The sequence below is a fragment of the Primulina eburnea genome, chromosome 10, assembly GCF_022965805.1.
Source record: "Primulina eburnea isolate SZY01 chromosome 10, ASM2296580v1, whole genome shotgun sequence".
In the NCBI taxonomy this organism is placed as follows: Eukaryota; Viridiplantae; Streptophyta; class Magnoliopsida; order Lamiales; family Gesneriaceae; genus Primulina; species Primulina eburnea.
Genome location: NC_133110.1, coordinates 24,091,078 through 24,118,160, shown reverse-complemented (window position 1 = coordinate 24,118,160; position 27,083 = coordinate 24,091,078). Strand labels below are relative to the sequence as shown.

At 38.0% G+C, this 27,083-nt stretch overlaps 2 protein-coding genes and 1 non-coding gene across 3 annotated transcripts; all 3 read right to left on the bottom strand.

Moving 5' to 3' along the window:
- Positions 1–8,894: 8,894 nt before the first annotated feature.
- Positions 8,895–9,203, bottom strand: LOC140802812 (uncharacterized). Its single transcript, XM_073158436.1, has one exon. It carries the CDS (start codon positions 9,201–9,203, stop codon positions 8,895–8,897), a length of 309 nt encoding a protein of 102 aa, XP_073014537.1.
- Positions 9,204–18,657: 9,454 nt separating this feature from the next.
- TRNAM-CAU (transfer RNA methionine (anticodon CAU)) lies at positions 18,658–18,729 on the bottom strand. Its single transcript has one exon. It is a non-coding gene; the product is annotated as a tRNA-Met (tRNA).
- A 4,052-nt stretch (positions 18,730–22,781) lies between these two features.
- LOC140802811 (uncharacterized mitochondrial protein AtMg00860-like) lies at positions 22,782–23,108 on the bottom strand. The gene has a single exon (XM_073158435.1). The coding sequence runs from the start codon at positions 23,106–23,108 to the stop codon at positions 22,782–22,784; it is 327 nt and encodes a 108-aa protein (XP_073014536.1).
- Positions 23,109–27,083: the final 3,975 nt, after the last annotated feature.

Genomic DNA, 27,083 nt, shown 5'->3' with positions numbered 1-27,083 from the left:
TGCTCATTATATCTATGAAATTTTGATATATTTGCATCATCTGATTGGTTGAATAGAATATCTGAAGGTTCTATTGAATATTCTGAGAACTGTAATGATTGTATACAGAAATTATTCAGATAAGAATCCTGCTTGAAACAGATTGTATTCAGAAAATGCGATATCTGAAGTTAGTATACCGATTGATTTTGATACAGTTGAGATCATGATCAGTGATTGCGAATGATACCGACATCAGAAAGTTTAGAAATTTCAGAAATGTCAGAATTGTCAGAAATGTATTTTGTCAGATTTGGCAGATTATTTTATTCGACTGTTGCTTTATATCTGCTGAGTATTATTATTGTTCTAAATCAGTATTTGAGATATCTTATATTGTTTTGGGGAGCATATTTTATTTGCAGATGAGATATAACAGTTGATCAGAATGACATGAAGATATTTACCAGAAATCCTTGTTTTATGAGTTCACTGAACTCACTAGATCTGTATAGGATATTGCTATTTCGTTTCTGATTTGATATTACTGTGTTTTGAATCCGTATATGCTACAGATTAGTGTGAACTAGAGGGAGTATATACAGTTTCAACCGAATCAGAGTTGAATTCAAGAGTTACAGTAATTCAAGAATGTGATCAGAACTTGATTGTAATAATCAGAACAGAGTAACAAATATGTGATTTTGTGTTGCGTATGAGATTGATTATTATGTGATATCAGAATTTTTCAGAATGGTCAACAGGATTTGATATCGATAGTCAGAGCTGAATACCAGGTAGGTATATTTTCTTTCATTTATGTTATTAACTGATTTGTTATACTGAATAGTTCAAGTCTGAAATCACAGATAAGGTCAGAAATGCACCGTAGTGGATTCAGTTTTCAGTTTGATAATTGAGAATGTGTTATGTTTGAACAGATAGTTGTGATATAGACAGATTAGATCAGTTGTAACCGAATTGTACTGAAAAGGTTGGCAGAAATTGTACTGATATGTCTAAATTGCTAACAAAAAAAAAAAGACAGAAAGATAGAAATCAGAAGATTTATTACAGAATTGTAAAGTTTTAAATAGAAATGTACTCTCATGACATGAAAATAGCTGTTAAGACAGTTCAGAATAGACAGTTTAGTGCTGGATGTTAACACTAATTGATATGACTTATTATCATGACATGAAAATAGCTATTAAGACAGTTCAGAATAGACAGACTTAATAAACCAACGTTAGATGATGATGATGGGTATTTGAAGCTGAAGACTGTATATGTCCTTGATTGGGATAAACAGATTGGATCACCACTACTGGTATTGCTTTGTTATGAACTATGATTGGTCTATACAGAAGTTGTATAGCCAATATTCTAAGATTGATTCTATCAGAATTATTTCGAATGGTATTATAAGATTGTACTTTTCGAACTACTAGTCCAGATTGGAATTAGAATTAGTAGAAGTAAGAGGCTTCAGAATGAAAACTATTATGCTGTTGAAAAATCAGTAGAGCTGTCCTGATAGGAGATTGAGATTTCAGAATTGATTCCGTGAGGGGAGTTTTGATTTAAACTCTGTATATATGTCCTCTGATATCTCCGAAGTGATTGTTTATAAGTTCGGGGACGAACTCAGATCTAAGAGGGGGAGAAATGTAAGGCCCGAGATGTCATCATTTTGTGAGAACCCGAAAATTAAATAATTGATTTAAATTATTGAATGGCATTTTTGTGATTTTCGGATGGCATTTTCGTAATTATTTGAGGGAAATAGCATTTTCGTAATTATTGGATGGCAATGGCATTTTCGTAATTATTGGAGGCAATGGCATTTTCGTAATTTTGAGAGAAATGGGCAAAAATTTGAGATGAGGCCACGTATGATTGCATGCACAAAATATATATATGTACAAACCGATTCTCTCCATCAGAATAAGGAAGAAAGAAAAGAAATAGGGGAGAAGCTCCAAGTTCTTCCTAGGGAGAAATTTAATAGTACGCAAAATCCGTCCGTTCGATTTTAAATCCGACTTCAGTACTGTGTTCCTATCAACGCGGGCTATAACTGGACGTAAGTTTTGTTACGTTTAGACATGTTTTGAATTTATGATATTGTCAGAATTGAATATGATTCAGATATGGCGTTTCTGCTACCGTAGACATTATAGAATTAAAGTCAGATTAAAGAACAGACCGTTTCTGAAATTATTATGATTTTTGAAAGATATTGACTGAGATTCTATATCAGAATTGTGTTAATATTCAGAGTATGAATTATGTTGACACGGATTATGAGTTCAGTATTATATTTGTGATGTTCAGATTGACGGGGTTATTCAGATTGTATTGTTATGCCGTCGAAACATCAGTTGAGTTAGATTGATCAGATTCAGATATGATTTCGATTAGATTGTGATATTATTGATATGACTCAGATTGTATCTTGTTCAGACATTGATCAGATTGTATACTGAATTGAGTATTGATCAGAACAGATTGTATATTGAGTTATTCACTGATACAGCATATTCAATATTGTCATTTCAGATTCGAGATGGACAGATTTGAATACAGGTCTTCGTCATCGTCAGACCGGGACGACAAAGGTATAATTCATGTGATATTCGGGAAGACATAACTCAAATAAGATCCTATTTGAGTTTCCCAATAAAATCACATATTAGATTATTGTTATATTTTGATATGAATATGCTTGGTCTATATGCTGATATGTTAATGCTTTGTTTATAGATTTATATGCATTGCATTTAAGATAGGAAAGTTTGACAGATCAGTCAGACTTCTAGACGTTCGGTGTATCGTTACATAGGAGCAGACACTGTCCTATTGTAGATTATTCGATACAGATCAGACCGAAGTCTAGGAATAAGACGTACCGTCACCCCGATGGGAGAGTAGGTGACAGATCGTCTTATTCACCCCGGGATCCCTAGAGTTATATTTGAGTCGAGTCTAGACATGATTTGACTAGAACTGCATGTTTTTAGAGATGTGGTTTCATAGACTATGAAACCCATGTTTATTGCTTTCAGACATGATAGCATGGTTATATGATTTGATGTGAATTGCATGTTTATCTGACTGAGCTGCATGCTTATTTTGATTTGATTTCATAGATTATGAAATCTATAAGGTTTAATTTTATTCATGATAGAATGTTTCATGATTTACTTTGTATATATGCATGTTTACCATGTTTTATACTGGGATTTATTCTCACCGGAGTATCCGGCTATTGTCTTGTTTTGTATGTGTGCATGACAACAGGTGGGGCTGGATCAGGGTCAAGATGAGAAAGAGGCTGGACTAGATAGCGTGGTGATTCCGGACTTACTGTAGACTTGTTTTATTTCTTGAACTTAGTAACTAACCCTTAGACTGAGGTTGTACAGTATTGTACTTTTCTACTGAATTGTATTTGTTATACAGATATATATATTATTTAAATGCCATTACCTTCCGCACCTGTATTTTAAAAAGAAAAATTTTTTTTAGACCCTGTTTATCAGAACTGATAATTAAATCCCAACGATGATTAAGAAGATAATTAGCGTCCGGGTCCCCACAAAAGACGTCCCAAAATTACAGAAATTGCATTACAAGCTTCGATAGGTTGTGTATCTAAAACAATGAAATCAATAGGATATATAAAGTTATCAACTTGGACCAACATGTCTTCTATCATACCTATTGGCACTTTAACAGATCTATCGGCAAGTAAAATTGTTACCGAAGTCTGTTTAACTCGCCTAGATTGAGTTCTTGATAAACAAAATATGGAAGTAAATTCACACTAGCTCCAAGATCAAGTAAGGCTTTTTTTATCTTTCGTTCTCCAATAATACATGAAATAGTAGGACAACCAGGGTCTTTGTATTTCAAAGTGTTATTATTTTGAAACATTGAACTTACTTGTTCGGCTAAAAATGCTTTCTTTTTCACATTCAATTTTCTATTCACAGTGCACAAGTCTTTCAAAAATTTGGGATATGATGGTACATGCTTTATTTCATTTAATAAAGGAATATTAACTTTTACTTGTTTAAAAATATCATATATAACAGAATTCAAAATTGATTTTTTTGTATTTTTCAATGCATGAGGGAATGGTGGTGACACTGTCTGTTGAACCTCCTATTCGCAAGTTATGGGTTCCACTTCCTTACCCTTTGGAGTTGATTTATCATCATCTTCACGAGGTTCAAGGATGGATTTTTCCACAACCTTACCACTTCAAAGGGTAATAAAAGATTTTACCTGATCCATTGGTTGAGTTCCAGAAGTTCCAGTTTGTGAATGAAAATCCTTGGGATTAGGCTGTGGTTGTGAAGGAAATTTACATTTTTCATGACATTAAATGCAGATGCAAATTTAGCAAGAGTATCTGTAAAGGCCTCTAAATTCGTGTTTGAAAATTTGCGGAAAAATTTAAAATTTCTCTTTACCAAATTAAAATATCTCTTGTAAGGCTCGAGAATTATCAGTGGTCATTGATGTTAAATTTGAAGAGGTGAGAATGCATGACATAAAAATGAGAATTTTTGAAAGAATGGCCGAAGCCATACCGCACCTGCGCTTCAGACAAGACCGCACCCGCGGTGTATTATTCAGAATTATGAAGTTTGGCCGTAGCATCACCGCACCCGCGGTCTTGCAGAGACCGCACCCGCGGTCGATGAATTTCAGAAAATGAAAGGGCTGCCGAAGCATGAGCGCACCCGCGGTGCAAGAGTGACCGTACCCGCGGTGCTGCATGCGAGAATGCCACCTTCGATTTTTATGTTGACACTTGGCATGGTATATATATACTTGTAACATGACTCATTGTCTTCATTCAGCAGAATCTCAGAACCGAGAGCAAACTTATTCCCTCAAGCTTTCATATTAGAATTAGTATTGTGAAAGAGTTAGCCATCCGGTTTTAGATCCGATTTCGGTTTTGAACTCCTCTCATCATTTGCTATTCAAGGATGTAAGTTTAAGTTATTTTCAGCATGTTTCGATATTTATGTGTTGGAAGAATTCAGATTTAAATTAGAATATGTGTTCTTGGTATATTGAGTATCGTAGAAATGCAATCGGATTGAATTTCGGATACCGTATAGATGTTCTCGATTTTTCCAGCATGTATTATTTGAGAATTATGCAGAATTTCAGAATTGATAAGTGTGTGATCTTGAGTATGAGTTGAGGAATATGAATGATTGATATATGTTGAGTTGTGAATTGACCGGTACCGAGAAGTACGCCGTTATGCCGTCGATTTGTACCGAGATTTATTATTGATTGGAATATGTGTTGCTTTGAGTTAGAGATTGATATTGTATGTCTCAAATATTGCCATTTCAGATTTTTATTGGCTATTGTGAACTCGAGACTTCGACTACGACACCGACTATTTGACAAGAACGGTATAATTCATGTGGTCACGGGATTGCACAACTCGATTCAGATTTGATACGAGTTTCCCTAAATCACATACTAGATTGTTATTACATTTGATTATGTAATGTCTTATTTATTGATTTATATTCGAGTCCTGAGATAGGAGATATTGGCAGATCGGCCAAAACTAGACGTTTCGGTGTATCGACGCATAGTAGTAGATTTTCTCTATGTGTAGACCCTCGATACAGAGTTGACCGAAGTCTAGATACCAAAGAAGCATTTTCTGACGTCGATTCATCTAAATGGCTTGAAGCCATGTAGTCCGAGATAGACTCCATGTATTCGAACCAAGTATGGTCTTTAGTAGATCTATCCGAGGAAATTGTTTTCATATGAAGCAAATTAATTTACAAAAAGAAACTTGGGGCGGATGTGAAGGTAATGACTTTCAAAACAAGATTAGTAGCAAAATGATATACTCAAAGGCAATGTATTGACCATGAGGAAATCTTTTCTCCAGTCGTAATGTTCAAGTCCATTAGGATATTGCTAGCCACAGCAGCATGGTATCACTATGAAAATGACAGATGTATGTGAAAACAACAATTCGATCCTTAATGATAAAAGTAAGAAAGAGATTTACATGTCTCAACCTAAAAGATCACATCAGTAGGAAGTGAGCATAAAATATGCAAACTTAAGAGATCCATCTATGGACTCAAACATGCATCAAGGAGCTGGAACCTCATATTTGACAACACAGTCAAAGAGTTTGTGATTTCGTTAAAAGCCCTTAGGAACCATGTGTGTAACATCTGCTACTTAATATGCTACTGGAATTTTTTTTTGGTAAGCTCAACTTTCGAAAATTATTAACTTATGCATGCAAGGAATAATACTGTAAATCACACATTTCTTAGAATAAAAGAAAAATGATACTGAAAATCTCTGCATTAAAAATATTCTCAAAACTCCTGGCGAATCATCAACATAAAAATACATATTTTGAAAATGTCCAAAAACTTCTATCTCATGAATATGATGTGCGGAAGAAATAAGGTCCTCGGGTTAGCGTGCGCACATCCAGCCCCACCTACTCAGTCTTCGGCGCCTCCAGTATCCTCAACGATATGCTCACCTGCATCATTCACACCTAGTGATTTTAAAGACTCAACACACAAGTAAAATTATAGCAAGTACATATACATAACAAGCAACAGTGAAAAATACTATAATGAAAATACTTTTCATGATCGTAACAATCATATGCATAATCATAACTTGTCAAATCATAAATATAACATATCACTTCATATCAGCATATACGTGATTGTTTTCTAATTTGAATTTTCTGTTCAATAGTTGTGATTTTCGTATTATCATGTCAGTCGATGGATCCATCTATATTTAACCGTGGTACCTGACGGCGAGGACATCAGCTACAATATTACCTGTCCACTGAGCTGTGGCCTTACATGTCATCGTGTCATCATATTAGTCACAATTAACTTCCGTCCTTCAAAACATATTATCATATTCATCACTTAATAAAATCATGCATATACGTAATTTTTTTTTAAAACCAAGCATGCAACGTATTTTCATATTTACGTAAAAAGTCATATATACGATACATAAACATTTTAAAACATGATAAATTTTGGCTCAGGGCGCTGCCAGGATTGAAAACTCAACCGGATGCAAAATGACCATTTTACCCCTGGAAACCCAAAATGATCATTTTATCCCTGAACCTCAAAATTTCGACCCAAAGCTTACCAAACACCTCAAAACATATTTAAAAGTATTTCTTAGACGTAAACTCGAGTTCGTTTCAGAACTTAGTCGATTCATTTTAAAACTTGGACCAGGTCACGGCTTTATCCCAAATCAACCCGAAACTAAATCAAATATTTCAAGACTTAAACCATGACTAGCTAACACAAGATCAGACCTTCGAGAACCCAATTTGAGCCACTTATGGCCTTAAAAAATAGCTGGACCCTGCTGAAATATTTTTTGCACCAAGGTACCCAAAAACCTAATTAACTCCGAAGCCAACTTATGCCCTATTTCAATCCTAGCCCAACACCAGCCAAGACCAGACCCCATCAGTTACCATAGGACCTCGACCAGACCCTGTTGGACTCAAACCATCATGGCCAGGAGTCCCACGCATCCAGCCATGCGGCCATCGCTCCAAAAACGTGAACACGATGAACTCGAAGCTAGCGACCTGAACAAAGACCCCTACAAGTTGGGCACCGACCACCTAAGACCACGACTTAGACCCTCCTTGGTCTGACCTACGGCCTGGAGTAGGCTTGCACATAGCCATGGACCCACGCATACCATTCGAACCCTAAAAATCCCATGAAAAACATCACTTGCTTGGCTCATTTAAAACTCCGTCCAGATTTATTTCTAAAACATCAGCACACTCCCAACCTGCTGTAGAACATTTCCCATACCCTAAGCCCGGCTGTTCCGAAAAAACTGAGAGGAAAAAAACGTGAAACTCAAGGCATGGGGTTTGGTTTCTTCATGAACATGCATTCAAAAACTCCATAAAACGTTAACTCTTCAGCATGCCATGCATAAATAATCAAAAGCATGTAATATAGTGTGAACGATGAGAAAATAAAGGTTTTGGTTGTGCCGTTGCGTAATAACACTCGAAAACTCAACCGAAAACGTGTAGAACTAGCACCGGAGAGACGGGTAGAAAACCTTTTGCAAAAACCTAAGAGAATTGTCGAAGATGCTGCTGGGATGTTTCAAAAATCCTACTGCTTCTGGGGAGGGGGCGCTCAAAGCTTTGAGAGTAGGGTTAGGGTTACTTAGGTAGGGTTTAAATAAAATTTACATGCATAAATTAGCCTTAATTAAAACTTAAATTGATTGAAAAGGGTTTTGAGCCTATTAAGCAGTAAAACAAACCCAAAAAGCCCAATAACACTCTCGAAAAAATATTTCGTTTAGGTACGTTTTTGAAAATATTGCTCGAGCCCTCAAAAAGTCCTTCGAATCGTTAAAATTTGTGTACCGATTAAAAATATGACCCGGCGAGTAAAAATATCCACCAAGGCCCATTTTCGAAAACACCTTTAGAAGCACTTCACATTAATTAATTAAAATTAATCATTCAATAAAAATATTTTTCCTGAATACCCTCGGTCTCCGTTCCTCGTTCGAGCGCAAAATGCAACTAGAAACCATAATACATGAAACTTTAAAATAATCGCGAAATAAATTCTAACCACACAATAACTATGCATTAAATCCATAATCTCATTAAATAAATAATTTAAATAACAACCCTAGATTGCATGCATTCAGGTTACACAGTTTAAATATCCTGGACCTTACAACTCTCCCATCTCTTAAAACAAAATTTCGTCCTCGAATTAAAACATACCGATTAACTCTGGGTAGCGACTCCTCATCTCAGCCTCAGACTCCCAAGTAGTCTCCTCCTCAAAATGATTCAATCACTTGACTTTGACCATGTGGATCACCTTGTTCCAGAGAATCCTCTCTTGTCTGTCCAATATCTGAGTGGGTCTCTCCTCGAATGACAAGTTCAGTGTCAGCTGAAGTGGCTCATAGTTCAACACATGTAAAGGACTAGAGATGTACTTCTGCAGCATAGAGACATGGAACACATTATGAACTCCGGCCAGATTCGGCGGCAATGCAAATCGGTATGTAAGTGTCCTAACTCTCTCTAGGATCTCGAACGGTCCAATGAATCTAGGGTTGAGCTTGCCCTTCTTCCTGAATCTCATCACTCCCTTCATCAGTGCGAATTTCACAAATATGTGGTCTCCTACTACAAACTAGAGATCCCGGAACCACTGATCAACATAATTCTTCTGACGGCTCTGAGCGGTCCTCATCATGTCCTGAATCCCAACTACCAACTCTATGGTCTGCTGAGAAGATCCAGACCCAATTCTGCCCTCTCTCCTACCTCGTCCCAATACACTGGTGACCTACACTTCCTCCCGTACAATGCCTTATATGGGGCCATACCAATCGATGCCTGATTAATAATACTATTGTTATATGTGAACTCCACAAGAGGTAATTTTGGCTCCCAGCTGCCCTATAAGTCGATCATGAAAGCTCTGAGTAGGTCCTCTAGAATCTGAATCACCGTCTCTGACTGTCCTTCGGTTTGAGGATGGAAGACAGTACTGCATAGCAGTTTAGTACCCAATGCCTGGTGCAGACTCTTCTAGAACACAGACTTGAACCTCCGATCCCTGTCTGACACGATGAACACTGGAATCCCATGCAGTCTGACTATCTCTATGATGTACAGCTCTGCATACTGAGTAATGGTGAAGGTCTTCTTGATCGGTAGAAAATGAACTGACTTAATGAGCCGATCAAGGATCACATATGGAATTATATCCACCAGTCGTCCTCGGAAGCCCTGTCACGAGGTCCATGGTAATGTTCTCCCATTTCAACTCAGGAATAGGGAGTTGCCTAAGATTGCTTGCAGGTCTCTGATTCTTTTCCTAGACCTGCTGACTTTTCAAACACTCGGAGATGAATCGTAGAATATCCAGCTTCATGCCCGGATACTTAAGATCCCTGTAAATCTTCATACTCCTTGGATGGATGGAGTACGGGGTGTTGTGGGACTCATTCAAGATATCTGCTCTCAGGGAATAACTGTCTGGAACCTACATTTGGTCCCTATATCTGACTATGCCGCCCACAACTGTATACCGTCTCCGGCCCTTAGCCTCGTCCCTCTGTCTCAACTTCTACCACTGCTCGTTAGAAGTCTGCCTTGCCCGAATTCCGTCTCTCAGTGTCGGCTGCACTGTCAGGGTAGAAAGATTAGGGGCACTGCCCCTGGCATAAGTTGCAAGCTCAAACAGCAGAATCTCTGTCTGCAACGGTCTCTGTACTGATAGCTGAGCGATCACTGCAGTCTTCCTGCTCAAGGTATCCACCACTACATTAGCCTTACCGGGTGGTAGCTACTATCACCGTCGTAATCTTTTACTAGCTCTAGACACCTCCGTTGCCTCATGTTCAGTTCTTTCTGTGTGAAAAATTGCTTCAGGCTCTTATGGTCAGTGAAAATCCTGCACTTCTCCCCATATAGTGTTAGAGTAGGTGCCCGTCGAGCCAAATGTTGGCCGAGTGTTCACAAGGAAACTCTATGTATAAGCAATCTTTATTTTAATAATATTTGAAATTATTGTTATGGCAAATCTTTATCTGTATACCCATGCTAGTTGCATAGATAAAGCCCTGGAATATACAAATAGTAGAAAGAATATGAGATGCTCATATGATGAGTATCATGAAACTCATATTTGAAATACTGTATATTCTAAACGGGTCCTAGTCGATTCAGCCGCCACTAAGAAGGATATAGGCCGCTCGAGTTCGAGACTAGTATCTGCGATGTGAGTACCATGTTTCATTGGTAGGGGACATTGTGATGTCCGAACATGCAGATAGGTGCTCCTTGTAGAGTGCACTGAACAACCCTCTATTAAAGGACTTTCCAAGTGGTTCTCACTTATCGAGTGGAAAAGTCCTAGTTTATGGTTGTACACCATTAGTCCTTATGACCCGGGACAACATTGAGACTCTATGTGCTAGAATTACACTTTGACTTGTTTACCGACTCTCATGGGGTCATCAGGTGGCAAGGTTGGGTGTTCTGTCGAAACATATAGGAGTCGATGCATTGTAGTCGGGGATTCACCGCTTACCTTCGGGTATGGATATCCTATGTGTTCTCATGTGTATGTAGGTTGAAGTCTTTGATCAGAGTATGGTGGTAATTATGAAAGGGGTTTCATAGATTACACCATCGATGCAACTACGACATGACACATAGTATTGATTCATTGACAACTCTCGATAAACCAATGGTTGTCGAATCGATCGGGATATATGAGTTGAAAGGACCGTATTGTACGCTAACCATAATTGAATGGTTCTTGTAGGCACTATCATTTGATACCTAGGGAATCATGTAAGCGATGCTGCTAGGCGTTTAACATGATTGGTTGGGTACTATCAGACTTGAGTTCTGACGTTCTTATTATCAAGGAGTTGATAAATAAGAATGGAGCAATTGGGGTATGCTCATATAAGGACATGTTTAGTCCGAATCACATGGAGATGTGAACCCACGGCTAGTTGTATCAATGAACCATTGAGGGCCACACAAGTACTAGCTTTCTAGATCCCGTTGAGAAGTAAAAATAGTTCAATGTGTTGAACGGCTTATAAAGGAGTTTGTAAGCTTAAGGAAAATTAGAAGTATGACTTCTATAAAGGAGAAATTAGTTCAATGTGTTGAACGACTTATAAATGAGTTTATAAGCGTAAAGAAAAATTGAAGTATGACTTCTATGAGAGAAATGTAAATTTTCATTTATGAATGTGTTCCTAAATTAAAAGTTGGCCAAGTGAATAATGTATTTGAAAATTGTGATTTTCATAAACATTATTATGGACTAAATTAAATTAATTCAAGTGTTGAATTAATTAAACACTAGTGGACCTAGTAGAGTCCAAATAATTAAATTAATTCAAGTGTTGAATTAATTAAATTATATTGAGTCTTGTAGAGCTCAATTTAAATAAATTATTTAACTAGTGGACTTGAGTAAATTCAAGTAATGTGTAATTAATCTCAAAATGTTTGAGTTAATTAAATTTAGTCTATGTTTTTAATTGTTAAAAACACCATATAATATTGCATGCATGGGAGGTGAAGAGTTGGAGACAACTTTTTCAAATATCAAGGCTTGGCATGCTACTTTTGTTTTTTGCTTTTTTCAAGTCCAAGACAAGTCTCCCTCCCCCCCATTTTGAGCTCACCATGGCCGAAATATTCATGACTTTTCTCCTCCATTTTTCTCTCATTTTTCTTCTTCAAGTGTTGAGGAAAGAAAATAATTCTCATTGAAAAATCCTCTTAATTTCTAGTGCAAATTAAGAGGGGATCTACCTAGTTGGTGGTGGGCTTAATAGTTGAGCAAGGAATGCTCAAAGGAAGCTTGAAGATAGTTTCTTGCCATACAAGAGCTAAGGTGTTTACACCTTAGTTGGAGCCATACATTAATCTTGTGATTGATAGGTACATTTCTTAACACACTATGAATGTCATTTCGTGTTTTATTGTATTTGCTAAACATTATAAGGGATGGCCGAAAATTTTGATGAAAAATTTGATTTTTAAACTTCCGTTGCACTTCCGGTCACCGTAACCGATCCCCTTTCAATTGGTATCCGAGCTATGGTTTCAAATTTTGGTGTAGCAAATACATAATATTATATTGAGGTCGATATCTCACCGCATGAGATGATTTGTTGCAACGTTTTCAAGGCCAAAATAAGGAGCATTTTGGGCAGCAACTTGCTGCACATTTCGGGCAGCTTGTGCTGCCCGAACAGCCCCATGTTATTAAATAAAAAAAAAATTTGGTTAGTTGGCCGGAATCCGGCGACGGCAATGACGACTAGGGTTTCCAAAAGTGTTTTGGATAATCAAAGTGTCATGGGCCTTGATGTTGTTGGGCCATTAGATGGTTAACATATTTGTGAATTTTAAATGGGCCAAAATGTTTTTGGTGAAAAATGAGTTTTTGGGCCTTTAAGTTTAAAATTATAAAAGTTGCAAACATTTTCTCATGAAATAAATATTTTAAGTTGGACTTTAAATATTTATAGTAAATGGTGATTTACAAGAAATTCGGTTATAAATAAATTAATTTGAAAGTAGACAAAGGCGTTTGTATACTTTGTTAATTTAGTTTATAATCGTGGCGGTTAGTGATTGGATCAAGATATATAATATTGGATCAATTAATTATTGTGATAATTAATTGATGGTGTATGATATGTGATATTATGCATGAAGGATGATCAAAAGCCCAAGCACAATTTGCTAGGTGTATGCTAGGATATTTTGTGTTGAATGATTATAATAATTATCAATTTATAAAGTGGGCTTGGTTTATGGCCCGTTTCCCACCCCATGAGATGTATCCCTATTTTCCATGGATATTTATTTGTAAATATTAGTATAATGGATGATCAAGATTGGAAGATGGTGGCCATGATGATTATGAATATCGAAGACATGTAAATATTGGAAGCTAATGTAATAGTTGCATTTGCATCCCATGCATTTCTCTACGATTGGACCTAGGCCCGTGTTTAGCTCACACGGGCCGTTAGTATTGGGGCAATTGATCATCCTTGTTTGTTTACTGTTTATAATATATGCATGATATGTTATAAATAATGAGTATGTGCGTTATTATTATGATAGTAACAAAGTTGCATGAATCCGGCAAACATACGATCAAACATGGCGAGATTTTAAATAAAATTAATGATGAGACTTTTCTAAATTAAAAACTCTCATTTTGAATAAGATTCAAAATTAATATCAAGCCCGAAAAGGGGAATTATAAATTTGTTTATAATTTCCTTGTCTTCCATCGACAATGGGTGCATGATGAACGTTACCCGTACTCGGGGTTCGGCTCATATTATTAGGGGAGCTTTGGGTGCTGGAAAGCTGTGACATCTATTGACATGGTGATGTGAACTACGTGGAACTCCCATGATTTCGGCTCATATTATTGGGAGAACTCATGGCGACCGTCCATTAAGGTTCAACATCGATGGGTAAGGCTTGACACGTGAAGATGAACGACGTCATATTATTGGGTCCTAATCGAACGTGAGACAAAAGTTTACGTAGAGGGTTGCATTGTGATGCAATTGGAAACTACCTTTTAGGAATTGTGATTGGCTGATATTATTCGAGATCATAATTCGCTAATTGGACCTTACGTACCTACTGAGGAAAGGAGTTTCCCGTTTTCACTAGAGGGTAGTGAAAGATGTCAAAACAGTGGGAGCAAATATTTATGAAGTAAAAGTCCAAACTTCGTATCTTACTAAATATTTTAAAATAGTCATCAACATTTATCTGTTTTTACTTTTCAGTACAAATTGACAATGTCTTCGATTCGCAATCCGATATCCGTAATACTCGACAAACACATATTAACTGGACCTAATTACCTCACTTGGCTAAGAAACCTAAAAATCGTCTTGAATTTGGAAAGGGTAGTATATACATTGACAGAGTCGCCCTCTGTTGAGGCTCCGACTGACTGCACTCCTGAGGAATTGGCTTACAAGGAATGGTGTGACCATGACTTGATAGCCAGGTGTTATATGCTGACTTCTATGAATGATGAGCTACAGAGGCGTTTTGAGGATGCAAAGAATGCTGCTGACGTTCATATGCACCTCAAAGAGCTCTTTGGTGAGCAAACTCGGCCTCTTAAGCATGCTACCGTCAAGGAGCTGATCACTTTGCGCATGCAAGATGGGACCTCGGTCCATGAGCATGGCCTGAAGTTGATTGGGCTCGTGGACAAGCTCGTTGGCATGGATCTGATCTTGCCTTCGGAGTTGACCACCGACGTGTTGTTGTCGTCATTGCCTAGCTCATTTGATCCTTTTGTGGTGAACTTCAACATGAAAAAGTTGGAGCCGACCCTTGAGGAGTTGGTGAATATGCTTGTTACGTTTGAATCGACCATCAAGAAAGAGAAGTTAGTTCTTTATGTGGGTTCTTCATCTGGTACGAAGATTGATCCACATGGGAATGGAAAGAAGCGTTCTTTCCAACGTCCCAAGAAGAACGTGCCCTTGATGAGGCAATCTCCGAATCCCGTTGAGGCAGAGAGACCAGTTAAGGCTGACAAGACTGATGATGTATGTCATCACTGCAAGAAGCCTGGACATTGGAGGCGTAATTACAAGGAATATCTGGCCCAGAAGAGTTCTGGAAACGGTGTGTTCTAAATTGAAGTAAACATTTCAATTAACTCTACTTCTTGGGTATTAGATACCGGTTGTGGCTCACATCTCTATAATGATTTACAGGTGATGGGAAGAAGTAGAAAGCTTAGGGAAGGTGTGACCTTCTTGAGGATGGGCAATGGAGCAAGAGTTGCTGTCAAGGCTGTTGAAGATGTTTACTTATTATTGAACAATAGTTTTAAGTTAATTTTATGAGATGTTTTGTTTGTACCTAATTTTGTGAAAAACATTGTTTCCATTTTTGTGATGATAAAAATGGATATTCTTGTTTATTTTGCAAAGGTGTTTGCAACATTTGCATGAATGAATGTTTGATTGGTATTGGTGAGCTTGAAAACGATCTCTATAACTTAAAATTGAAAGATATTTCATTAAATGTCCATTCAAAGACAGACACCATATGAGATATGGATGGGTAAGTCTCCCAAATATTCTTGTCTTAGAATATGGTAGTGCCCTGCTTATGTGATGCAGGTAGTGGGAGATAAATTGGATTGTCGATCCATTTTATGTTACTTTGTGGGATATCCAAGGAATTCAGTTGGATATCATTTCTATCATCCCCAAGAAACAAAGGTGTTTGTTTCTAGGAATGCAACCTTTTTGGAAAAGGAATTTCTATTGGATAGAAAAGGGGAGATGATAGAACTCGAAGAGGTTCGAGAGACACCCACAATTGTAGAACCCACACCCGAAGAGCCAAGAGAGGAGATACAAGCTCCTAAAATATCCGAGAGAGTCTCGAGACCACCTATGAGGTATGGTCTGCTTCTTGGAGAGGGCCATAATGAGCCTAACCATGGATGTGATCCAAGGACCTTCAAGGAAGCATTATCTGATGCCGATTCATCCAAGTGGCTTGAAGCGATGGAATCTGAGATGAATTCCATGCATTCGAACCAAGTGTGGAATCTCGTGGATCCGTCTGAGGGAATTGTTCCCATAGGGTGTAAATGGATTTACAAGAGGAAACTTGGGGCGGATGGGAAGGTATTGACCTTCAAGGCGCGATTGGTGGCAAAATGATATACTCAAAGACAAGGAGTTGACTTTGAGGAAACCTTTTCACCAGTTGCAATGTTCAAGTCTATAAGGATATTGCTAGCCATAGCTGCATGGTATGACTATGAGATATGGCAGATGGATGCCAAGACAGCCTTTCTGAATGGGAATATTAAGGAAGAGATTTACATGTCTCAAACCTGGAGGGTTTACATCTATTGGAAGTGAGCATATGGTATGCAAACTTTAAAGATCTATTTATGATCTAAAGCAGACATCTAGGAGTTGGAACCTCAGATTCGATAGTACAATCAAAGCGTTTGGTTTTGATAAGAATCCTGAGGAGCCCTGTGTGTATAAGAAGGTCAGTGGGAGTGTTGTGAAATTCTTGGTGTTTTATGTTGATGACATTCTAATCATTGGGAATGATGTAGGAATGTTGCAATCAACTAAAATATGGTTAGCAAGTGAGTTCTCGATATAGGACTTGGGTGAACCATCTTTTGTATTGGGAATACAGATCTATAGAGATTGTAATGCTCGAGGATTTGATTATCATAACTTGCTATAAGATTAGTGAATTAAATAGATATAACTGTAAACGGGCCACTACGAGACCAGATTGGATAAAGAATATAAATTTCACCAATTTCGGGCAGAACTAGTGGCGCCCGAGCGGTAGAAAGTGACCGCCCGAGCGCCAATGTTCCATGGCATCACGTTCGGGCAGAAGGTGTGGCGCCCGGGCGGTAATTTATGATCGCCAGAGCGCCAGAATCTCGCATGGCGGGCAGAACCTTCCGCGCCCGGGCGGTAGATCTTTACCGCCCGAGTGCCGAGCTCGCGCCCGGGCGGTAAGTTTCGACCGCCCGAGCGCCAGCAAGGTTTGGTTAAAGGGAGCCACGTTTCATTGGCATGCAAGTGGCGAAATATATAAACGTTATTTGCCTCAAAATTGATAAGAATCAGAATAGAAAAGCTCCGAGAGGCTTTTGAAATCCTTACGCTCGCATCTTTCAATCCGTCCGTCAGATTTGAAATCCGACTTCGGTACCGTGTTCCTATCGTTGTAGGCTACGCGTGGACGTAAGTTTTACTATGTTTTGGCATGTCTTGAAATTATGATGTTGTAGGAATCAGATATGATTCATATATGTTGTTTCTGACATATTAGACATCGTATAATTACAACCGGATTTAAGAACGGACACCGTATAGAATTGTTATGAATTTTAGAGTTGAATTGACTGGGTTTTGATACCAGATTTATACCATTATCAGTTATGAATTGGGGGAATTGATGTAATTGTTTAATATAGAGATTGTGCAGTTGAAATGATACTGAGATCAAGTAGTGACTTGGATAGGTGTTGATTAGATAAGAGATTGATAGATTTTGTATCAACATTTCCATTTCAGATTCGTATTGTCAACCGTGACAGCAACTGTGCGACGAAAGGTATAGTACATGTTTTGTTTGGGGAATCACGACTCAAATAAGATCACATTTGAGTTTCCCAACCAAAATCACATACGTGTTTTTATGTTTATATCTTGATATGATTATGAATCGTATATAGATTTGTTTATAGAACTTGTATGCAAATCTTGCTATGCGGTGTTTACAGATCATGGGACATTGCATTGGAATGATTATGCTTGTTTACAGATTTTATATTCATGCATTAAGATAGGGCAGTCTGGAGATCAGGCAGACTACTAGATGTTCGGCGATATCTCAGCTTAGGGGAAGATCACCGCCCCTATTGTAGACGCGGATACAGATCAGGCCGAAGTCTAGGAATAAGACGTACAGCACCTCGATTGGTAGGGTAGGTGACAGCCAGTGACGTCTTATTCACAACGGGATCCCTAGAGTTTTAGTCGAGTCGCATCTAGACATGATTAGACTCGCATTGCATGATTATATATGAATGATATTCATATTAGCATGTTTCATGTTTTAGATTGTTTTACTGGATGTATACATGTTTATACTGGGATTTGTTCTCACCGGTTTTCCGGCTGTTGTTATGTCTGTATGTGTGCATAACAACAGGTGGGGCAGGATCTGGGTCAAGACCGAGATGATCGTGTTAGCGTGGAGATCACGGGCGTAGCAGATGGACCAGTAGTTGTCTTTTATTATGTACGGTCTTTTAATACTGGTCAGTTGAGTACATACAGAATAAGACATGTATATTATGTTTGTATGTTGTAAAATAAATAAAGAACTGATGTTGTTTAGTTACTTTTGATTTAATGTAAAAAGCGAAAATTTGACCCACTTTTTATATTAATGATCCATTTAATCCCAAGAAAAAGAATTAGAGCCCGGGTCCCCACAACAGGTGGTATCAGAGCCAGGTTTCGATCCTGGGACCTGTGGGTTATGGGCCCACCACGCTTCCGCTGCGCTACTCTGATCCTGTCTATATGTCATTCTGTATGCTTAAAATGATAGAATGATGTGTGAGTTCGAGGACGAACTGTTATCTAAGAGGGGGAGAAACCAGTATTAAAAGACCGTACATAATAAAAGACAACTACTGGTCCATCTGCTACGCCCGTGATCTCCACGCTAACACGATCATCTCTGTCTTGACCCAGATCCTGCCCCACCTGTTGTTATGCACACATACAGACATAACAACAGCCGGAAAACCGGTGAGAACAAATCCCAGTATAAACATGTATACATGCAGTAAAACATAGTAAAACTTACGTCCACGCGTAGCCTACAACGATAGGAACACGGTACCGAAGTCGGATTTCAAATCTGACGGACGGATTGAAAGATTCGAGCGTAAGGATTTCAAAAGCCTCTCGGAGCTTTTCTATTCTGATTCTTATCAATTTTGAGGCAAATAACGTTTATATATTTCGCCACTTGCATGCCAATGAAACGTGGCTCCCTTTAACCAAACCTTGCTGGCGCTCGGGCGGTCGAAACTTACCGCCCGGGCGCGAGCTCGGCGCTCGGGCGGTAAAGATCTACCGCTCGGGCGCGGAAGGTTCTGCCCGCCATGCGAGATTCTGGCGCTCTGGCGGTCATAAATTACCGCCCGGGCGCCACACCTTCTGCCCGAACGTGATGCCATGGAACATTGGCGCTCGGGCGGTCACTTTCTACCGCTCGGGCGCCACTAGTTCTGCCCGAAATTGGTGAAATTTATATTCTTTATCCAATCTGGTCTCGTAGTGGCCCGTTTACAGTTATATCTATTTAATTCACTAATCTTATAGCAAGTTATGATAATCAAATCCTCGAGCATTACAGAGATAGATCAAGAAGATTGCTTGGTCTCACCCAGTCCACATACATCGATACCATCGTGAAGTGGTTCTCGATGGATGAGTCCAAGAGAGGACATCTACCAATGTATCATGGCGTGTCCCTATCCAAATCTATGTCTCCCAAGACTGATGCAGAGATAGCGGCGATGACAAGCATTCTTTATGCATCTGCAGTTGGTAGCATCATGTATGAGATGATATCTACACGTCCTGACGTGGCTTTCGTACTAAGTGTAGTGAGTAGATATCAATCGAACCCTGGTCTTCCACACTGAAAAGCTGTGCAAGACATCCTCAAGTAGTTGAGAAGGACCAATAAATTGTTCTTCGTCTATGGGGTGGAGAACTGAAATTGGAAGGCTATACTGACTCTAGCTTCCAAAGCGATACCGATGACTCGAAGTCAAACTCTAGGTTTGTATTCATGCTCAATGGTGCTGCTGTCTCTTGGAAGAGTTCCAAGCAAGATAATACTGCGGATTCCAGTACAGAGGTCGAATACATTGCTGCATCAGATGCAGCAAAGGAGGCTGTTTGGATAAGGAATTTCGTCCAAGATTTGGGCGTCATTCCTGATGGAGTTGCTCCTGTCCCGGTGTTGTGTGACAACACGGGAGCTATAGCTCAAGCAAAGGAGCCCAGGTCTCATCAGAAGTCCAAACATGTATTGAGAAAGTACCACATCCTCCAAGAGATTGTGAAAAGAGGAGATTTCTTGATTGACAAAGTCGGCTCCACAGATTAATGTTGCTGATCCACTAGCTAAGCCTTTACCTAGACCATTATTCGAGATGCATCGCGAATCAATGGGTTTGAAGCATATGGGTAGTTGGCTCTAGTGCAAGTGGGAGATTGTTGGAGTAGGTGACCGTCGAGCCAAGTGTTGGCCGAGTGTTCACAATGAAACTCTATGTATAAGCAATCTTTATTTTAATAATATTTGAAATTATTGTTTTGGCAAATCTTTATCTGTATACCCATGCTAGTTGCGTAGATAAAGCTCTTGAATATACAAATAGTAGAAAGAATATGAAATGCTCATATGATGAGTATCATGAAACTCATATTTGAAATATTGTATATTCTAAACGGTTCCTAGTCGATTCAGCCGCCACTAAGAAGGATATAGGTCGCTCGAGTTCGAGAATAGTATCTGCGATGTGAGTACCATGTTTCATTGGTAGGGGACATTGTGATGTCCGAACATGCAGATACGTGCTCCTTGTAGAGTGCACTGAACAACCCTCCATAAAAGGACTTTCCAAGTGGTTCTCACTTATCGAGTGGAAAAGTCCTAGTTTATGGTTGTACACCATTAGTTCTTATGACCCGGGACAACATTGAGACTCTATGTGCTAGAATTACACTTTGACTTTTTTACTGACTCTCATGGGGTCATCAGGTGACAAGGTTGGGTGTTCTGTCGAAACATATAGGAGTCGATGCATCGTAGTCGGGGATTCATCGCTTACCTTCGGGTATGGATATCCTATGTGTTCTCATGTGTATGTAGGTTGAAATCTCTGATTAGAGTATGGTAGTAATTATGAAAGGGGTTTCATAGATTACACCATCGATGCAACTACGACATGACACATAGTATCGATTCATTGACAACTCTCGATAAACCAATGGTTGTCGAATCGATCGGGATATATGAGTTGAAAGGACCGTACTGTACGCTAACCATAATAGAATGGTTCTTGCAGGCACTATCATCTGATACCTAGGGAATCATGTAAGCGATGCTGCTAGGCGTTTAACATGATTGGTTGGGTACTATCAGACTTGAGTTCTGACGTTCTTATTATCAAGGAGTTGATAAATAAGAATGGAGCAATTGGGGTATGCTCATATAAGGACATGTTTAGTCCGAATCACATGGAGATGTGAACCCACGGCTAGTTGTATCAATGAACCATTGAGGGCCACACAAGTACTAGCTTTCTAGATCCCGTTGAGAAGTAAAAATAGTTCAATGTGTTGAACGGCTTATAAAAGAGTTTATAAGCATAAGGAAAATTAGAAGTATGACTTCTATAAAGGAGAAATTAGTTCAATATGTTGAACGGCTTATAAATGATTTTATAAGAGTAAATAAAAGTAGAAGTATGACTTCTATGAGAGAAATGTAAATTTTAATTTATGAATGTGTTCCTAAATTAAATGTTGGCCAAGTGAATAATGTATTTGAAAATTGTGATTTTCATAAACATTATTATGGACTAAATTAAATTAATTCAAGTGTTGAATTAATTAAACACTAGTGGACCTAGCAGAGTCCAAATAATTAAATTAATTCAAGTGTTGAATTAATTAAATTATATTGAGTCTTGTAGAGCTCAATTTAAATAAATTATTTAACTAGTGGACTTGAGTAAATTCAAGTAATGTTTAATTAATCTCAAAATGTTTGAGATAATTAAATTTAGTCCATGGTTTTTAATTGTTAAAAACACCATATAATATTGCATGCATGGGAGGTGAAGAGTTGGAGACAACTTTTTCAAATATCAAGGCTTGGCATGCTACTTTTGTTTTTTGCTTTTTGCAAGTCCAAGACAAGTCTCCCTCCCCCCTATTTTGAACTCACCATGGCCGAAATATTCATGACTTTTCTCCTCCATTTTTCTCTCATTTTTTTCTTCTTCAAGTGTTGAGGAAAGAAAATAATTCTCATTGAAAAATCCTCTTAATTTTTTAGTGCAAATTTAGAGGGGATCTACCTAGTTGGTGGTGGGCTTAATAGTTGAGCAAGGAGTGCTCAAAGGAAGCTTGAAGATAATTTCTTGCCATACAAGAGCTAAGGTGTTTACACCTTAGTTGGAGCCATACATCAATCTTTGTGATTGATAGGTACATTTCTTAACAACTATGAATGTCATTTCGTGTTTTATTGTATTTGCTACACATTATAAGGGGTGGCCGAAAATTTTGATGAAAAATTTGATTTTTAAACTTCCGTTGCGCTTCCGGTCACCGTAACCGATCCCCTTTCATATAGATAGTGCCTCCAAATATTCAAGAAAAAAAACCACTGCTACTAACTTGAGGTCATGAGTCGTATAATTTTTCTCATGGTCCTTCAGTTGTCGGGATGCATAAGCTATAACTCTGTCATGTTGCATCCACACTACGCCCAAACCGAGCCTTGAAGCATCTATATATACAACAAACTCACCCTACCCCGATGGCATAGCTAGAACTGGTGCTGAGGTCAAAGCCTGCTTCATTCTGTCAAAACTCTCCTGCCACTCTGGTCCCCAAATGAACTTGGCATTCTTCTTCGTCAAGGCGGTCATAGGCACCACAATAGAAGAGAAGACCTGAATAAACTTCTTGTAATAACCAGCCAATCCCAAGAAGCTACGTATCTCTATCACGCTCTTAGGCACTGGCCAATCTCTGACTGCCTCAACTTTGCTCTTTTTCTGATTAATCAAAACAAGCAATTCTAATTGGTCAACCTTTATACCATCCCGAGATACAATGTGGCCCAAGAATGCCATTCTGTCAAGTCTGAACTCGCACTTACTGAACTTGGCATACAGCCGTCTGTCCTGTAAAGTCTGCAGTACGGTCCTCAGATGTTGACTGTGCTCCTCTCTGCTCCTCGAATAAATCAGTATGTCATCTATAAAAATAATGAAAAACTGATCCAAATATGGCTGAAACACGCGATTCATGAGATCCATGAAGATTGCTGGCACATTCGTCAAACCGAAGGGCATCACCATAAACTCATAGTTCCCATAACGTGTCCTAAACATTGTCTTATGCACGTCAGACTCTCTAATCTTCAGCTGGTGGTATTTGGATCGGAGGTTTACAATACCGATGCTGTGGGGAACCAGACGCTAATCATCTTATTCATCATCTTTTGGGCTTTAATTGTCAATTAAGATAAAACAGGGTCTAAAAATTTTTATTTTTAAAATGCGGAAGGTAATGGAATCAATGTATTATACAAACCAGTATAATAATACAAATCTTGCACAACATGTTTCTAGATCAAATTAGTCTAAGGTTTAACTACTAAATTTCAAGTATAAACCAGGTCTACAATAAGTCCGGAATCACCATTCTAAACTAGTCTTCTCTCATCATCTTCTGACCCCGATCTTGTCCCACCTGTTGTCATGCACACATACAAAACAAGACAACAGCCGGATACTCCGGTGAGAATAAATCCCAGTATAAAACATGGTAAACATGCATATACACAAGGTGAATCATGAAAAATTCTATAATGAATAAAATTAAAAACAAAAGATTTCATAATCTATGAAATTAAATCAAACTAAGCATGCAACTCGAATCAGATAAACATGCAACTCAAATCAAATCATAAAAACATGCTATCGTGACTGAAAGCAATAAAAATGGGTGTCATAGTCTATGAAACCACATCCATAAACGCATGCAGTTCTAGTCAAATCATGTCTAGACTCGACTCAACTATAACTCTAGGGATCCCGGTGTGAATAAGACGTCGCGATCTGTCACCTACCCTACCACTCCGGGTGACTGTATGTCTTATTCCTAGACTTCGGTCTGATCTGTATGGACATCTACAATAGGAGAGTGGATCTTCCCCTAAGCTGCGATATCACCGAACGTCTAGAAGTATGATTGTTCTGTCAAGACTTTCCTATCTTATATGCAATGAATATTAATCTATACACAAAGCATACACATTTCAAAGGATATGAATATAACATCTATAAACACATCAAAATTATATCATAAGATAAACAATAATAATTCTAGTATGTGATTTTATTGGGAAACTCAAATGAGATCTCAATTGAGTTGTATCTTCCCGAATATCACATGAATTATACCATTATCGTCCCTGTCTGACGAAGACGATGACCTATATTCAAATCTGTCCATATCAAATCTGAAATGACAATATCGAATACGCTGCATCAGTGAATAACTCAATACACAATCTGTTCTGATCAATACTCAAATCAGTACATAATCTGATCAATGTCTGAACAAGATACAATCTAATTCATATCGTCGACATCACAATATAATCGAAATCATATCTGAATCTGATCAATCTAAATCAACTGATGTTTCGACGGCATAACAATACAATCTGAATAACCCCGTCAATCTCAACATCACAGATATAATACTAGAACTCATAATCAATACTGATACACATCTGATATGAAGTTTCAGTCAAATCGACTCCAAAAATCATAACAATTGTATAAACAGTCTACTCGTCAATCTGATTTCGATTATACAATACCTACGGTAGTAAAAACACCATATCTGAATCATATTCAGTTCTGACAACATCATAAATTCAAATCATGTCTAAACGTAACAAAACTTACGTCTTTGTGTAGCCCGTAGCAAGAGGAGTACGGTACTGCGTTCAGATTCGAATTCTGATACACGGATTCCTCAAAATCACACTTTATAACAATTGGAAAACTTTTAAGGAAAAAGGAGAGAGGAACTCTGGGCTTTCTTGTTCTCATTCTGAAGGGAGATGACAACATATATATATAGCTCAATTTCATGTCAAACAAGTGGCTAATTCTTTGTTCTGCACGTTGCACCGCGGGTGCGCTCCTCTCCAGACCGCGGGTGCGGTCTGCTCTCGGCAGCCCATTTTATTTTCAGAATCATCGACCGCGGGTGCGGTCTTGTTCGTACCGCGGGTGGCGGTCACCCTACTGTAGCTGCACCGCGGGTGCAGTGATGCTTCGGTAAAATTGTCCAACTTACTGCCACTCCACCGCGGGTGTGGTCTCTTCCTCACCGCGGGTGCGGGTGCGGTCCTTCATTTTTCAAAATATTCAATTTTTGCAACATCGTTTCTTCCAGTCTGTTCTTGCATTTCTTATTCATACTATATAATTCAATTCAAAAGTATCAAACTTAAATCTCGGGCCTTAAATTTCTCCCCCTCTTAGATCTGAGTTCGTCCTCGAACTCACAAACAATCAATTCAGATATATCAGAAGATATGTATAACAGAGTTTAAATCAAACCTTCATCTCAATGAATCCATTCTGAAATCTCTTTATTGTATCAACCTCTGATTTCAAATCTGGAATAAGACTTCATGAAGTATACTATTATAATACTTCTTAAACTAACTCTGAGGAATCAATCTTGCCATGTGGGTTATACAACATCCGTATAGACCAATCACAGTTCATAACAAAACAATACCGGTAGTTGTTATCCAATCTATTTATCCCAATCAAGGACACATACCATCTTCAGCTTCAAATACCAATCGTCATCATCTGACATACGTTTCTTAAATCTGTTCATTCTGAACTATCTTCATCTTCATTCGAATTTTCTTCAAAAGAAATCTCTAGTATTCACCGTATACTGTCTTGTTTATAACTATCTCATTACCCATCTGATAAGCTGATAGCTATTGTCACGCAGTGATAATAAATCATATAAATTAGTGCTAACATCTAGCACTCTATAACTCTACCAAAATCTTCCAATATCTAGATAATACATTCTGACTGTCTGTCAATCTGTAAAACAATCTAAGAGAGAGCTCAGGATATACTCTGTCACAGTACAAAATCAATCAAAATGACAATCTGATATATTTTACTATGGCATTCTGATTACTCTGACCACTTTTCTGACATCGATCTGTGTCATTTGGTCATGTTTGTACGGTATCTGGTACAAACTAATAATATATAGCTTGAACAATCTATCAATCATAATCATATCATATTACAATCTGGAAAGTATTATAATGGCCTTATTACGAAATTCATCGAATTATACTCTCCATGTCTAGTCAGAAATATACAAATTCTGTAATAAATCTTCTGATCTCTATCTTTCTATCTTCTTTTATTGGCGATTCAGACATTTCAGTACAAATTCTGCCAACATTTCAGCATAATTTCTGCCATAACTGATTTAAGCTGTCTGTATCACAAATATCTGTTCGAATATCATTCATTCATAGTTACCAACTGCAAACTGAATTCACTACTGTGCGTTTCTGACACTATCCGTCATTTCAAGTTTGAACCATTTGATATAAACAAATCAGTTAATAATATAAATGAAAGAAAAATACCTACCTGGTATTCGGTTCTGACTGTCGATATCAAATTCTGTGGACAATTCTGAAACATTCTGATATCACAAGATAATCATTCTTATACAGTACAAATCACATATCTGCTACTCTGCTCGATGTTCTGCTCTGATTATCACATTCAAGTTCTGAACATTCTGATCACATTTCTGAACTGCTGTAATTCTAAAATTCAGCTCTGATTCGGTTTGAACTGTATATAATCTCAACGGTTACATTAATCTGTATCAAACACTGATTCAAAATAACAGTAATATCAAATCAAAGACAAAATATCAATATCCTATACAGATCTAGTGAGTTCAGTGAACTCATAAAACCATGATTTCTGGTAAATATCTTCATGTCATTCTGATCAATGTTATAT

Bases quoted from the DNA above. Each gene is read 5' to 3' on its own strand.
- LOC140802811 (XM_073158435.1), bottom strand. From the start codon at position 23,108: ATGGCATTCTTGGGCCACATTGTATCTCGGGATGGTATAAAGGTTGAC.
- LOC140802812 (XM_073158436.1), bottom strand. From the start codon at position 9,203: ATGAAGGGAGTGATGAGATTCAGGAAGAAGGGCAAGCTCAACCCTAGA.